This window comes from Notolepis coatsorum (assembly GCF_963971535.1).
Source record: "Notolepis coatsorum genome assembly, chromosome: 4".
In the NCBI taxonomy this organism is placed as follows: Eukaryota; Metazoa; Chordata; class Actinopteri; order Aulopiformes; family Paralepididae; genus Notolepis; species Notolepis coatsorum.
In genome coordinates this window covers 148,689,239-148,706,238 of record NC_140168.1, presented here as the reverse complement: position 1 = coordinate 148,706,238, position 17,000 = coordinate 148,689,239, and the positions used below count along the sequence as shown (strand labels likewise).

Here is a 17,000-nt window from a genome sequence, read left to right as displayed (position 1 = left end):
TCTGTGTGACTATACCTACTACACATCGCTGTACTTGGGGCGGGGCCGGGCTGCCTTCGTCCACGTCCCTCCGCTGAGCAGACCCTACAGCAGCCAGGACCTGGGTCGGGCCCTGCAGGCCGTGCTGGGGGCCATGCTGGAGCTCCTGGACCAATCAGAGGAGGAGGAACACAAAGACCATGCCCACTGCCTCCAGCACCAGCATCATCACCAGCATGCCCACTAATGATAGACTCACTTCCTGATTTTATAAAGAAAAATTATGATTAATATTTTATTTGTTTTTTACACCAAAAATCAGTCAGAGCCATGAATATTGCTTAGAAACAGAATTCAGATGCAATATTCATGCTTCACGCCCCCAATGATGTCCCCGAGTTAGCATGACGCTAACAAAATGCTAACATTTACTGCTTCCAGTATCTCAGAAACTATCAGGAGGGGGAGGGACTGAAAGGCACCCAGTTTGTGACAAATTAGATAGCCATATAAAATATGTGGACTATCCCTTTTAACACTTTCGCGGCCACTGGGGCCCGTCTAATATAATGGTTGAGGGCCAGCTTTTGTAAACAAACGTGTGGCTTTTTGTACAGCTAAATCTATACTTTATAGTATTGCTATCTGTCCATTCTCATTGTCAATTGAGTGCATAAACCGTCCCTTCAAAATGGCTTAAAGAAAAAAAAATGCATCAATAGGTTCTCATTTTATAGCGCCGTGAATATAAGCATTATAGCGGATTTGGTCTAGTATATTTTCTGGAAGGCTAGTTATAGAGCTAATAGCTGCTAACGTTATATCCAATGGCATTTCTGTTTTACAGATGCTACTGAAATGACTCAAACTGCATATGATCCGGACGATCCCAAAGCATGTATGCATGAAAGGGGGGGGGGGGGGCGGGGGACGTTGTTTATTATTATTGATTACCAATAACCGTGTTCGTCTAAGTAGCCACATACGCTGGTCGGCTGGTTGAGTATTATAGCAAGCTCTGATCGGGCTGTAATTTACGTGAAAAAGATCTTACCATGAGCCGGTGGGATCCCCCAGAGCATTTCCCCGTTATCGATCGCCATCTGGTAGATCGATATGTCCATTGGCTGATGATAAATCCCCTTATTGCATGGTGAAATCTGCGATTCGAAACGTAATCCAAGCTACAGGCTGCAGATCCAGAATCCTGCTAACTGAAATCTCTGTTGAAAGAAAACAAAAAGACTGATCCGTTCGCCCACAGGGCACATTGCAGTAGCGCGATAGCGCCCCTAAGAGGATCTGGCCGGTATTGCACATTGTCGAATTCATAGAGTAGGGAAGATCTGCAGTGCCGCTCGGCGACCTTGAACAGGTTATTAAAATGGAATAAAAGCCAAAACAACTTGCCATGGATATATCCGTCCTTCTGTCCATTAAGGATTTGAAAGCCGGATATATCCGTGCTTCGTCCCCAATGTGTTAAGGTAAGGGTCAAAAGTGATACAAAAGTGGGTCGGGACCAAAATGGGTTGTAGCGGCCATATGACAACGGTATGTTTATCTGAAGATACCTTTACTGAGACGATACATCATCTCGGCCCCTGGCTGAAATATTGGTTTTACTTTTAAGACCCAACAGCTCCGTCCTGTCCTCACAGCCGCTCTGACGACTGGACGAACCTCACATCTCTCAAAGCACAAGGTCGTTAGGATTGAATGTTGTTGACCCCCTTGTTCACAGTCACAGATGTTATACAGCACTTTATCTTGTGGTCCTCTGTTGGTCACTGACACTGCTAGGGTTGAGAGTTTCATTCATTCCTGCAACAGTCAAGAGCGAGCCAAGGTGTATCAGAAGGATCTCCCTCAGTTTGTGTGTGTGTGTGTGTGTGTGTGTGTGTGTGTGTATTTGTGTACACCAATGTTTCCTCTGCAGCTAGCAGGTCGGCTGCCACTGGAACACCACCTCTGTGAAATAATAAGAAAAAGAAAAAGAAAAAAAAAACATGAAGGTAAAACAACTTGCCTCATAAATCAAATCAAATCAAATTTATTTATAGGGCCCGACAACACACGTTAATGTCCCCATGGGCCGTACAGGTCTTCTTTAAACAAGTCAAGAAGACAACATAACAATAAGTCAAGAACAGAACAAGAACACCATAGGGTCCAAACATTTTTTAGATGAATGCAAATAAATGAAAGAATGCAAGCACTCCCAGACATACCCCACGCGAAGGTAAGGAAAAACTCACTAAAACCTAACAATAGGGAAAAAAAGCTCCACAGGCAATGTGGAGGAGAGAAACCTTAGAAGGGCCGTTCAAGGGGGGATCTCCCTTCTTAGATGTCGGTGATAGTAGTGTTGCAGACGGACAGTTGGTAAGCATGCACTCATGTGTGTGGTGAAACACAGATGAGTGCATGCAATAGCAACTGTACATTTTGAAAAATTAAAGATAGAGCTAATAGCGATAGCAACTGAACATTTTGAAAGATTAAAGATAGAGTTGATAACGGATCTATTTGAGGCACAGGGGCGGCGCAAGAGGGTCACGTCCTCCCCGTCTTAGTCACGGGACATTCAACACTCCGGTCGTTGCTCAGGGACAGCCGGAGACAGGGGGAAGGGGGGTGGCGCAGAGAGGGTCGCGAACTCCCCGACATCATCGCGGGACATCCGGCACTCCGGTCACCACTACGAGACCTCCGAAGACAGGGGGGCACGCAGAGGGGGTCGCAATCTCCCGGCCTTCGTCACGGGACGTCCAACACTCCGGTCAACACTCCAGGACAGCAGGTCATAGGAAGACAGGGAGACGGGACAGGCGTTAGACAGCTCATGAGATTGTAGTAGGCGGACATAGCAATAGATACAAGTGGTAGGCATATATGTGAATGGAGTAGATATATGAAGTAAGCGTATTATGTGAATAGAATAGAAGTACTTAACCCAGCAATGAAACCGTGTTGACTGTTAATCTGTTAACAGTCTGTTAATCAGTTGACAGGACCACGGACAGACGGCGGTGAATAACTGATCCAATGCCTCGGAGGTGCATGTAGAGCAGTCACTACAAGCTTGGCCAAGACCCCGAGGCATCCATCACCCTTGGTCAGCGGCAGGAGACGGGTACTCAGAGAGAAGGGGGAGGGAGGGGGGGGGGGGGGGGGGGGGGGGGGGGGGGGGGGGGGGGTGAGGGGGGGGGGGGGGGGGGGGGAGAGTTAGAGAGTTCCCATGTTTGTGGTGCTGCAAAGGAGCAGACATGTAGTACCCTGTAGTGCCATGTAGTACCCCGTAGTGCCTGATTGATTAAGAACAAACAATTATCAAAATATACAATGGATTGAGTACTAACTTACATTACTCAGCAAGAACACAGTGAAGTCAGCTCAGGTTTTAGAGAAATGTGTGCACAGGCAAATGTATTTAACAAGCTTTGCCTCTGACTGATTGGACTAATTACCACAGGCTGCTCAAGTCAAACCCAATGGGGTTGCACAGAGCCTGATTGATTAAGAACAAACAATTATCAAAATATACAATGGATTGAGTACTAACTTACATTACTCAGCAAGAACACAGTGAAGTCAGCTCAGGTTTTAGAGAAATGTGTGCACAGGCAAATGTATTTAACAAGCTTTGCCTCTGACTGATTGGACTAATTACCACAGGCTGCTCAAGTCAAACCCAATGGGGTTGCACAGAGCCTGATTGATTAAGAACAAACAATTATCAAAATATACAATGGATTGAGTACTAACTTACATTACTCAGCAAGAACACAGTGAAGTCAGCTCAGGTTTTAGAGAAATGTGTGCACAGGCAAATGTATTTAACAAGCTTTGCCTCTGACTGATTGGACTAATTACCACAGGCTGCTCAAGTCAAACCCAATGGGGTTGCACAGAGCCTGATTGATTAAGAACAAACAATTATCAAAATATACAATGGATTGAGTACTAACTTACATTACTCAGCAAGAACACAGTGAAGTCAGCTCAGGTTTTAGAGAAATGTGTGCACAGGCAAATGTATTTAACAAGCTTTGCCTCTGACTGATTGGACTAATTACCACAGGCTGCTCAAGTCAAACCCAATGGGGTTGCACAGAGCCTGATTGATTAAGAACAAACAATTATCAAAATATACAATGGATTGAGTACTAACTTACATTACTCAGCAAGAACACAGTGAAGTCAGCTCAGGTTTTAGAGAAATGTGTGCACAGGCAAATGTATTTAACAAGCTTTGCCTCTGACTGATTGGACTAATTACCACAGGCTGCTCAAGTCAAACCCAATGGGGTTGCACAGAGCCTGATTGATTAAGAACAAACAATTATCAAAATATACAATGGATTGAGTACTAACTTACATTACTCAGCAAGAACACAGTGAAGTCAGCTCAGGTTTTAGAGAAATGTGTGCACAGGCAAATGTATTTAACAAGCTTTGCCTCTGACTGATTGGACTAATTACCACAGGCTGCTCAAGTCAAACCCAATGGGGTTGCACAGAGCCTGATTGATTAAGAACAAACAATTATCAAAATATACAATGGATTGAGTACTAACTTACATTACTCAGCAAGAACACAGTGAAGTCAGCTCAGGTTTTAGAGAAATGTGTGCACAGGCAAATGTATTTAACAAGCTTTGCCTCTGACTGATTGGACTAATTACCACAGGCTGCTCAAGTCAAACCCAATGGGGTTGCACAGAGCCTGATTGATTAAGAACAAACAATTATCAAAATATACAATGGATTGAGTACTAACTTACATTACTCAGCAAGAACACAGTGAAGTCAGCTCAGGTCATGTGCCTAGCTGTACTCTACAGCTATTTACCAACACTTTTATTTACCAACGCTGTTATTTACCAACAATGCAGAAATAGGATTAAAAAAAAGATTTATATCCAAATTCTGCTCTTCTTTATTACTGGATTACTTCTTCCTATAGACCTCTTCACAACATAGACATTCTAAATTGGCCCAAGTATGTATTTTTTTTTTTATCCACTTTTTCTATTTTTTCTCCCATCCCAATTTCGTATTTTGTAGTGAGGATAGAAACCTTGCATCATGTGTCCCCTCCGGTACACGAGGAGGCAGCCTGTCGCATCTTTTCACCGCAGCAGCTCGAACTCTCAGTGGCGAGGAGTAACGCGTGGGAGGCTCACGCTGCCCCTGATACTTCCTGTTTCCGCCACACCGGCGTCACCCAACCGACCTGTAGGAGTCGCTGTCCACAACGTCCAATCCCCACCCACCGGCTTTCCCACCCTCTAACACTGCCAATTGTGTTAGTATGACGGCCGGCCAAGCCGGTAGCAACGCCGAGAGCTGGGCTCGAACCCAGCATTTCCTGCGTTAGTGGCGAGCGCCTTGCCCACTGCGCCACTCAGCCGCCCAAGTATGTTTTTTTATTTATTTTTTTATCCACTTTTTCTCCCATTTTTCCATATTTTCTCCCATCCCAATTTCGTATCATCCAATTCAACCCTCCCCTGTCACGAACGCTGTTTCTTGCCTCCCACAAGCCGGCTGCAATGTGGACTAAGTCATACATAGCACAAGTCCCCTCCGGTACTTGAGGTAACAGCAGTCGCATCTTTTCACCTGCGCAGCTCGATCTCTCAGTGTCGAGGAGTAACGCGTGGGAGGCTCACGCTGCCCCCGATACTTCCTGATTCTACTGCGCAGGCGCACCAACCGACTTGTAGGAGTCGCTTGTTCACAACGTTCGATCCCCACCCTTCAGTTTTCCCTCCCCGTAATACGGCCAATGTGTATTACTGCGGACGACCAGCCAAACTGAAAAACAATGTGGAGAGCTGGATTCGAACACGCGAATCCTAGCGTCTCCACACTGGTGGCGAGTGCCTTGCCCACTACACCACCTAGCCGCCCAAGTATGTATTTATTTAAAGATGAATCAATAAAGAACAAACATTCTTCTCCCTTATTAAAGATCTCATCACAGAAGTGTCTTAACACTTTCAGCGCCCCGCTTAGCGGTTATCTCTACCGCTAGATGGCCAGCTTGATAGTCATTTCCGCTGTGTTTCACTATGTTTGCAAAGCCGTGTGTGTGCTCTGTATTATAGCTGTGGAGACAATGGTGTGGCTCATTTTACAGACATTACTTGTAGTGCAACATGGAAAAAATTGCGCATTTCCAAGATAATCCAGTATTTTTTCATAGATTGTGAGATAAATGGCGTTATGTGCAATAAGCCCGACATTTTCTGGTTGATTCCCTGAACCCCCAAATACTCCAAAATCAAAGGTATATAACATGTATATATGTACCTTCACAAAATCATCAAGGGGGGGGGGTCCTTTTAACTCAAAACTGTGATCGTGTTTGCCGAGCATGTTTTATGTCCGGTGAAACACAGAACTGTGATCGTTAGAAAAACATGTTTCAATAGACATAGAGTCAAATAGACATAGAGTATACCTTACCTTAGCCAGAAGGTATTCCAAAAAGAATAATTCCAAGTGATCGCATCGCGATTACCAGTGTATATGTCTATACACGTTTCGATGGTAAAATATGCTTCGGCAACGGAATTTCGAGGCGATCAATGTGAATCTCAGCAGGAGGAGCGGCCCCTACCAAGGAAAAACAAAAAGGAGGTATCAACACCAAGCCATTCCAGTTCAGACACAGACGATACTGCCACCTGGTGATAGTCGATCGGCATTGCAAGGCAAACATATACAAACGACCCAGGGACGGCTAGAATGATCCGGGCGATGATTTACGGGGATCAGAGGGAAAAGATCAAAGGATCAAAACCTGAGAAATCTCGGGTCTGGCGCTCAACCGCTGGCGAGTTAACCCGGAATATCTCGGGTCTAGCGCCCAATGTGTTAATGCCCTTTCGTGGCCACTTCAAAATAGCATCATTATTTACCAACCCCCCCCCCCCCCCCCCTCAAAAGTGAAAACGTGACCAGCGACCGCAGTTAATGACTTTATCATAGCAATTCACTGAATGTTATTTCTTCATCAAAACAACAGTTTTATCTAACATGCTCTAGGACCAAACTCGCAGACTACAACCAAACCAGGGACGGAACTGGAGCCAAACGAATATAATTAGAATCGGAATCAGAATCTCTTTATTTGCCTTCTGTATTTAACCAATTCTAACTATGTAGGATCAGTGGGCGTCCATAGTCTGGCTCAGTGACCAACTCCTGTTCTATCTACTATATATCTATACAGCTAATATCTATATACTATATATCTATACAGCTAATATCTATATACTATACAGCTAATATCTATATACTATATACCTATACAGCTAATATCTATATACTATATAACTATACAGCTATATCTATATACTATATACAGCTAATATCTATATAATATACCTATACAGCTCATATCTATATACTATATAACTACAGCTAATATCTATATACTATATACCTATACAGCTAATATCTATATACTAGAATCTATACAGCTAATATCTATATACTATATACAGCTAATATATATATATATATATATACTATATAACTATACAGCTAATATCTATATACTTTATAACTATACAGCTAATATCTATATACGGTTAACCGTCTGTAGTGTGGTAGTGAAAGGTTAACCTTCTGTAGTGTGGTAGTGAAAGGTTAACCGTCTGTAGTGTGGTAGTGAAAGGTTAACCTGTAGTGTGGTAGTGAACGGTTAACCTTCTGTAGTGTGGTAGTGAAAGGCTAACCTTCTGTAGTGTGGTAGTGAAAGGTTAACCTTCTGTAGTGCGGTAGTGAAAGGTTAACCTTCTGTAGTGTGGTAGTGAAAGAGTTAACACCCGCTCTTGTCACGAGATATGTTGTCCTTGACACAACGCTTGGGTTTGTGTTGAAGATGACGCTGTACCATTAATCTGTACTTGTGTCACTGCACATGATCTGTAATGAGACCAATGAGAGGGCCTCATTTATCAATACTTCCATAATGTGTAAAAGGTTGAATATCCTCACTAATATGTGCGAGGGAACATTTATGCGCATGCGCGGGAGCATGCGTGCACGCGACGTCATTAACACTTTAATCGCCATGGGTTAAATTCATAATTTACCATCCCTCGCCAGCTCTATTTGTCTATGGAGAAGTTCCCCTTCTTTGCAGGGCTATAACTTTTTAAATTCTATTGCTAAATTGCCATTATTATGGCCCATTCAATGTCCTATATGTATTGTTCAGGGTGTAGCAACGTTAAACTTTTTCATTCACATATTCATACTAAAATATGGTCTAAAGTATAAGTATGTTTTTATCGTTTTCTGCAGCTTTCTCCAGAACTTGATTTATAGCTCCAAATGCATTATATTGATGATGAAATACAGTTTGATAGCAATCGGCGCGAGATAAAAAATGTCAACTGGACGTGGTTCTAGAAGTTACTGCATATCATCTGATGGATCGTTTATAATTCCGTGGGCAGCGTTAGATGATTCATCCAGAGTGGGTCATATGTTCATCATAGCAGTTTATATGGAACACGTTAGAATATAACGCTGAATCTTACCGTGGCTTCCTCGCGCCGCTGGCAGATGATCGTGGAACAGAATTTTTTCTATTATGGGATGGAGAAATGCCCGATCCATTTCCAGGTTGTATAATAGTATATACGTCCAAATCATGTTGTTTTTTTCGAGTTATTTGCACCGATCGATGTTCACTGTATCAAGACGGAGTCTCTCTAACGATAGCGAGTGCCCGGACCACATATGGATGAGCACTTCCGGTTCAAAGGCTCATTTCCGGTTGGCGATCTGCCGATCGGCCACCAGATGGCGCTCTTGAACCGCTAGAGAGTTGAGTGGAGCTTTGCAGTGTGTCTCAGGGCTCCGGAAAGGAAATATTTCGATGACAGATTTTTGAAATATTGACATCAAAGACGAGTTACGGCGTCTTCGGCAGAATGAGCATGGCTAGGAATGACGTCTTAACTCGTCCCCGGCGATCATAGTGTTAAAACACAGTGCAACAAGGTATGAAATCACCAACGCACCACTGTTTATTATTACTGTATAGTCATTGTTCTGGTATCACTTAACCCTTTCACTACCACTCTACCAAAGGGTTAACCCTTTCACTGACAATACAGAAGGTTAACCCTTTCACTACCACACGACAAAGGGTTAACCCTTTCATTACCACACTACAGACGGTTAACCTTTCACTACCACAATACAGCAGGTTAACCCTTTCACTGCCACATGACAACGGGTTAACCCTTTCACAACCCTTTCACAACCACAATACAGAAGGGTTAACCTTCTGTATTGTCGCAGTGAAAGGGTTAACCCTTTGGTAGTGTGGTAGTGAAAGGGTTAACTTGAAGTGTATTGTGAGGCAGCATGAGGGGGACACACAAGCAGAGGACACAATCAGGGGACAGTCTGGCCTTGTGGGGTAACTACCCCCTGTGTTGGGCATCATCTTTTAGAATAGGCCTCTACCTTTTTGTGTATTATTCCTTACATAATGCACACTGATATGAAATGTAATACATTATGGATATGCTATATGAATATGGTATTATACTGTTTCCCTATAATGTTTTTATTTAAAGCATAATTTAAGCAAGATAAGCATTTATATCACATATTGTGTCATATATCATGTTCATAATGTTTCTATAATGATTGTAATGCCATATGAGCAACACTTGAAGTAAGGTTTTACCATTCTTCTCTCATCCCCATTTCCTGTCTGTGTTCACTGGAGAGTAATGTGATCATCTGTGGTATTTGTGAGGTTAACTCTTCTAATCGTGTTTTCTTCTCAGGGAATTTTATTGCACACGCACAATCAGTATTTGTTATTTAGTGTAAATATTCAATTATTCACGTCTGTCTTCTGTGTACAGTGTTAAACTCTGATTAAATCACTTTACACTGGCTTCTCCGTTTGTTCCAATTTCCTGTTCCACACACGATGGATGGAGTTCTTCAAACAATCTGCAAGTTGGGCTGTGAAATGAGAAAACCTCTTTGAATGTAACTGATTACATGCTACTGAAAGTAATGAGATTACCCAATTTGGTTTGAATATTCCACATTAATTATAACCATTTTAAGGTTAAGGCTGTAGCACATTAGGTTACATTTTGAAAGGGATCCTCTAAACCCCAGGGTCTCAACCCTTTAACCCTTTCACTACGACAATACAGAAGGTTAACCCTTTCACTGCCACACGACAAAGGGATAACTCTTTCACTACCACTACAGACGGTTATTGATTGATTGATTGAAAATGTTATTAACAGATTGCAGAATGGGTACAATACAGTACAGCTCAATACACACAATTGTTAAGGGGATGCAAACCAGAGAAAGACTTTCGTCTTGTTTACATCAGGGTCCCCCATTTTCAATTCATCATAACATATATGACATACAGGTAGACAGTACTGTTGCATCTAGACATTTATGACATACCAGATCTACAAATATACAGTACTGTTTATGAGTAAAAAAAAATCTAAAAAGAGAGTATATACATTTAAGGGGGAAGAAACTGTACATTGGTGGAGGTGGGGGGTAACTACATTGGAGGTAGTTGGGTGGGGAGGTTGGGTAGGTGAGGTGGGGAAATTGTACATTGGAGGGGGTTGGGTTTGGACATTTACAGGGGCCAGTTTTGAATTGCAGTCTCCCGTATGTGCTCTTTGAGAGTGGTTTTGAAAGTGGGTCGTGATTCACATTCCTTTACAGCTGTGGGTAGGGCGTTCCACATTGATGTGGCATAATTTGCCAAACGTGTTTAGTCCCTTGTTTGAGCCGAATCTGGGTTTAACATGATTTGTGGAGCTCCCTCTGGTGTTGAGGTTGTGGTATTCACTGACCTTAGGGAAGTATTTTGACATGTACATGGGTACCTTAGTGGTGTAGTGTATCTTGTAGACCAGGCCCATTGCAAGTTGCTGTACTCTGTTGTCTACTCTAAGCCATCCTAGGTTGTCAAAGTGGGCAGGGGTGAGGTGGGTTCTTGAAGTAAGGTCAAGCAGTAGTCTGACCAGTTTGTTTTGAGATGTTTGTAATTTAGTTTTTAGCGCCTTTGAGGTGCTTTGGTACCATGAGGTGCAAGCATAGTCGTAGTACCCTTGAATGAGTGCTCCTGCCAGAGTCTTCAGGGTATTCTTGTTTACCAGAGAGGAGATCCGGTACAAGAATCTAGTTCTTTGGTTGACTTTTTTTTTATTACATTGGATGCCATTTTGTCACAGGAAAGATTTGCCTCTTGGATGGAACCCAGGTATGTAATTTCATCTTTCCTTGTGACAATATTGTCACCCACTGTAACTGAGAAGCCGTCGGTCTTGCTGAGTTTGTTATTTGATCCGAAGAGAATGGACTCTGTTAGTTTTACCCATGTCATGTGTAATGATAGTTTGTTATCAGCGAGCCAGGTGCAGATTCTGCCGAGTTCCGAGCTGAGGGTTTTTTCAACCTGTAACTTGTTCTTGTCAGAGACCAGCAGGGCTGAGTCGTCCGCGAACAGGAACAGTTGCAGTCACAAGCTGACGACAGAGTACCGTTTACCTCCACCATCTGTTCTCTCCCCTCTCTCCCCTTATCCGTCTGTAGTGTGGTAGTGAAAGGGGTAACCTCCTGTAGTGTGATAGTGAAAGGGTTAACAAATAACATTCCCCCGATATTGGGACGTTTGTCCCGCGTCCCGCTACAACAAAACAATGTCCCACAATTCAAAGATATTTTTTTTTTTTTTTTTAGATTTTTTTTTTTTTTTTATCTTTCAAAGATTATTATTTAAAAAATGTTTTAAATGTTGTTAATTTAATGCCTCGTTCCAATACCCTCATATTTAAAATAAAAAAATCGGTCGACGTCACAAACCAATGCATTGCGCAGCCGAGCAATAGTATCCAGCTGCAGCCTGGCGGAGCTAGGGGGTGGCTACCTGGGCTCAAGCCCCGGATGTATTCTGAAAAGCCCCGAATCTATTTAATTTTTTTTTTTTTTTTTTTTACAATTCATCATTGTTACATGAAAATATGTTTGCACCAGATTTAGCAGAAGCTAATTTCCATCTGTGGTCTATCCAGCTGCTAACTGTATTTGAGTGAGTTAAGTCTTGGTGTTATGGTAGACTCAGACCTAAGCTTTAAATCACAATCAACAAGTTGACAAAAACTTAATTCTTCCACCTTAGAAACATAGCTAAAGTACGGCCATTTATAAATCAAAAGGACGCTGAAAACCAGATCCATGCCTTTATCTCAAGCCAACTCGACTACTGTAATGCACTCCTTACCGGCCTCCCGGAAAAATACGATGATAACTATTTTATTGCAATGCACTATTGCATTATTTTATTCTATTTTACTAACTATTTTATTGCACTGCACTATTTTACTTTGTATCAGTGAATCATAGACGCCTGGCCATAAGAGCATTCGGAGCATCTCTGCTCTCCCACTATTGAACTTGGGGGAGCAAAGGTATGATCTTGATCCACCACTTTTTGATTATATGAAAAATATGATATATCCCCCCCCAATATATAAATCTAACCATAACTACGTTATGGTTAACTGAGTTTTATAGTGAAAAGAGCAGCTTTATTGGTCAAGATTGAAGGCTCTATATTGCAGGAAATTGCACGTACAGGTTCATTAAATTCAAAAGAAATCAGTCGTGGAGGGGGTTGTGCCTGACCCCCTCCAAACCACCCCTTGCCTGCCCAAAAACAAACAAAAAAATAAAGAAAAAATAAAAAAAAGATAAAAAAAAAATTTAAGAAAAAAAAGAAAAGGGGGGCCCATCTGGGCTAAGCCCCGGATCTCCTACAATCCTAAATCCGCCCCTGTGCAGGACCACAGCACCGACACACTCAGGACAGCAACACTTTGCGGACCCACACTCTCCAGACCCTCGCTCCCATTGGCTGATTTGGGTCACGTGACCGTCCCACCCAATGGCTGAATTGGAGTGGGACGGTCACGTGACCCAAATCAGCCAATGGGAGCGAGGGTCTCGAGAGTGTGGGTCCGCAAAGTGTCACGGTCCTGAGAGTGTCGGTGCTGTGGTCCTGCAGCTGGATGCATCTCCAGCCGAGGCTGCCGAGCAGCTCACTCGAGTCTCGCGAGTCGTGCTGCCTCTCTGATTGGCCACACGGCCAATCAATCAATCCACTAGCACACGCCCTTGCGGCAAGAGAGACGCGGCAGCGCATTTCATAACTGTATGGGCTTTGTTTCTACACGAGTGAATCTGGTAGTTGGTTGTTAAAAACGCGAAACATAATAACGTTACGCTTTCTAGTTCAGCGCATTTCATAACTGTATGGGCTTTGTTTATACACAAGTGAATCTGGTAGTTGGTTGTTAAAAACGCGTAACATAATAACGTTACGCTTTCTAGTTCAGCGCATTTCATAACTGTATGGGCTTTGTTTATACACGAGTGAAACAGCAGCCCAACACAAGTGCGTTGGAACAGCAGCCCATGGTACACAAGTTGGTTGCCCGCGCGCTTATAGCTTATCCGCAACTGTAAGTTACTTCCGGGGTAGGCCTGATTGGCCCCGACAGGCACGTGACGCGCAACTTTCTCTGCCGCGCGGCACGCTCCGCGGAGCGGCAGAGCTTGCAGAATTATGTAACCGCCCAAATCCGCCATGATTTTCATTCGGCGCTTCAGCTCACCTGGCAGAGCAGCGGTCCTGCGGTCCTGCGGTCCGTTGTTGACGAGTTCGAATCCCATCAAATTTTTTTTTTTTAACATGATTTTTTTTTTAACATGTATTCTTTCGCCGGTTAAGGTTAGGCATGGTTAAGGTTAAGGTTAAGGTTAGGCATTGTTTCGGAGTTGGTTAAGGTTAGAACGGTTAAGTTTAGGCGCTGTTAAGGAGCTGGTTAAGGTTAGAGTTTGTCTTAGAGAATGGCAATATTCTTTCTATGGTTAAGGTTAGGCATGGTTAAGGTTAAGGTTAAGGTTAGGCATTGTTTCGGAGTTGGTTAAGGTTAGAACGGTTAAGTTTAGGCGCTGTTAAGGAGCTGGTTAAGGTTAGAGTTTGTGTTAGAGAATGGCAATAGACAGCCTATTTCCGCGCGACAGCTCTCAGCAGCCTCGTTGCGCGTCCTGAGTTTGCCGCGTCACGTGCCTGTCGGGGCCAATCAGGCCTACCCCCCGGAAGTAACTTACAGTTGCGGAACGGGTACAGGCTGCCCGCGCTGCCGCTCGCTTGCGCTCCTTGGATTTCATTTGGGACGTGGGACGACTGCGCTTGCCTGCGCGTGGGGGCGCGGCCAATCAGAGAAAAGCCGAACACAAGTTGGTTGCCTTTAATATTCACGCGTCCCAGAGCCGTATAATTAAATTATTAAAGGGCTCTGACCTGTCCGAGCGAGGCCGGGGCAGCTGTATGTGTGACGTCAGTCACTCGAGTAGTCAGAAGAAAGACCGCCAATATTACTGATACAAGTTGTTTAGCTAGATAAGAAAAACAAGGAAATGGAGGCAAAAAAAAATAGACTTTGCTCATATAACAGAGACTGGGACAATATGTGGCTGAGAGATGATCCCCAAACTGGAGGAGAGGGGGACGTCACGTATAGTATAGTTGTTCAGAGAAGCGCCTCTTCAGCAAGTCTGGCCCGACTATTATTGAGAACTGAATCAGAGGGTCGGTTTGTTATAATTATAATAACAGAATACACGGGGAGTATCGCCGGGACACTGTCCAGAGGGAAGGGGGCAATAGAATCCGGAGGCTAATATCCCCAAAACCGGAAGTGAGTTTAATAAGATTAATAACTAAATGAGCTATATATAGCCTACCGTCTGCGTCGAATATGATATAAAGGCATTTAAATAATAAATAAATTTATTTAATTTTAATTAGCAATAAAAAAAAATTTAAATACTTATTTTAATTTTTTTCTCTCCCCCCCCCCCCCCCCCCCTACGTGTCCCGCATTGTCCTGCAAAAGCAGTGCTGCTGTCCTGCGAGGCTGCGACTGAACCATTTTGACCTGGTCACCCTAGTACATAATGTAGGAACATTTATTTTATTGTTAAAAATGTAGCTAGCAAAAATTATTTCGTGTGTAGAACGTCACGGACACTCCTCCAAACGGACTCTGCGTTGCAAACCAGGCTGTTACGTCATCATTCTGAGTGGGAGTCGAGGCGTGTTGACGTGTGTTGTCATTAAATCCCTCTCGTTAATTCGCTTTCAGTTTCCATTCTCTTTACCGGCGCTTTTACGTTGTTGTCGGGAGTAGCGACACGTTGCTGAAGCACCAACCTAAACGATATACATTGTCTTATTATCCGGAGATACAGTAATGAGTGTCGAGGCGTACGGGCCGAGCTCCCAGAGCCTCACGTTCCTGGACACCGAGGAGGAGCTGCTGCTGCCGGGAGGAGGAGGAGGAGCGGACACCCAGGGCTCCGAGTTTCACTTCACCGACTTCACTTTGCCCAGCCAGACCCAGACCCAGAGTCAGCTGGAAGGCCAGGTTCGTATGTCCCAACATCAGTTAGTATAGTCTTAGCCCTCGTTCTTCTAACATGGATACAAAGCTGAACTATGAAGCCCAGGTGGCTGGTTTGGCTAGCTTACTGTACGTGCAGAGGATGCATCGCATCTGTAACTATGCTGCCTGCAGCCCACCTAGCTACCACCACCACCACCACGCTAGCTCAGCTAACGTACGTTACCTCATTCAGCGAATGTGCTGCTGAACTAGATGCTAGATGGTGTTAGCTGTGTGAATGATGCCTCTTGGCTGGCTGGGTTCCGCACCTGCAGCAGCCACTTCTCTGATGTGTCTAGAGTCCTCCCTTATTATGATGATGTTGACATTACATTTAAATCTGCAGCAGCTCAACTTCAATTATTCTGCATTCCAGACATTTAGCAGATGCTTTTATCCTGAAGGACTTAAAGTGCATGTGTAAAACAACCTTTAATGTCACTAATATTGCAAGGTGCAGAGGGGATGCACTGCCTGAGTGACAGCAAGGTCCTGTCACTCAAGAGCAGGGTCCTGTCACTCAAGAGCAGGGTCCTGTCACTCAAGAGCGACTGGCGGTCAACTCATGTCATATTATAGTACCAAATAGGTTAGGTTTAGGTTTACTTTATTTGTTCAAGGGGGACAGCGTACATTAATAAACATTTTAAAAACGTAAATCCACCCAATTTTACCCAATATGATCATTGCCATTGGCAGTCCCCCTGCCAGAAGGTACAGGCTAAAATCCTAATGTAAAAAAGGACAATACAAACAGAATATAAGCGAGATAAATAACATTAGAATAAAAACACAAACAAAAGCATATATAGTAGAACATACAGTAAGATAAAATGTCACAATAAATGTCTTTTGACAGTTCTGTCAGAAAACATAGGTTTAGTCAAATATCGCCACTTTTCCCATGAGATTCACACGGACCACATTCTGTTTAGGCGACGTGTATTGCGAACACAGCAGCACCGATCACTTGGGAACGTCCTCTGATGACCTTGTGTTGGCCATCCTGTCGCGGACACAAAATGTGGTCCATGTGGATCTTCTATATGAAAAGAACTGACCTCCAGTCTACTCACAAGGTCAAAAAAATTATGTCACATCACTCCCATTCTGGTATCCCTGCACTGGCTCCCGGTACACTATAGAATTCACTTCAAAAGTCCTCACTTTTACTTTCAGAGCACTCCACGGTCAGGCCCCTATCTACCAGAGTCATATAATAGAGAGTTGCGACACTCTCATAGGCTTTCATTGTTATCGTGGAATGCGGAAGTGGAGCGCCTCATGTGGCGTACGTAGTTCCAAGCTCTGCGAGCAGGACAAGTTTCCAGCTTTGAACGCGATTACTTTTCATTGTTTACGAGGCACTCTTGCTGGTAAGTTTACTTTACTTTACTTACTTTTTACATTTTAACGCATTAGCAGACCACTCATGGATTTAGTCAATAGTGGTATTTTATGTAGCAAGCTTTA

The 17,000-nt window shown here is 43.5% G+C and overlaps 2 protein-coding genes across 2 annotated transcripts in view; both read left to right on the top strand.

The window, feature by feature from the left end:
- Window positions 1-226, top strand: part of LOC311227038 (pyroglutamyl-peptidase 1-like) — a gene marked incomplete at its 3' end in the record, with an annotated part of 46,832 nt that extends 46,606 nt beyond the window's left edge. Inside the window, exon 5 of the mRNA XM_084312550.1 lies at window positions 2-226. Within this exon, the coding sequence (XP_084168676.1) occupies window positions 2-226 (225 nt within the window). The remainder of the gene's footprint in view (window position 1) is intronic.
- Window positions 227-15,243: 15,017 nt separating this feature from the next.
- The window catches only part of LOC311226728 (regulator of nonsense transcripts 1), a gene marked incomplete at its 3' end in the record, with an annotated part of 278,920 nt that continues 277,163 nt past the window's right edge, over window positions 15,244-17,000 (top strand). Inside the window, exon 1 of the mRNA XM_084312138.1 lies at window positions 15,244-15,509. Coding sequence (XP_084168264.1) covers window positions 15,336-15,509 — 174 coding nt within the window. The 5' untranslated portion in view covers window positions 15,244-15,335. The remainder of the gene's footprint in view (window positions 15,510-17,000) is intronic.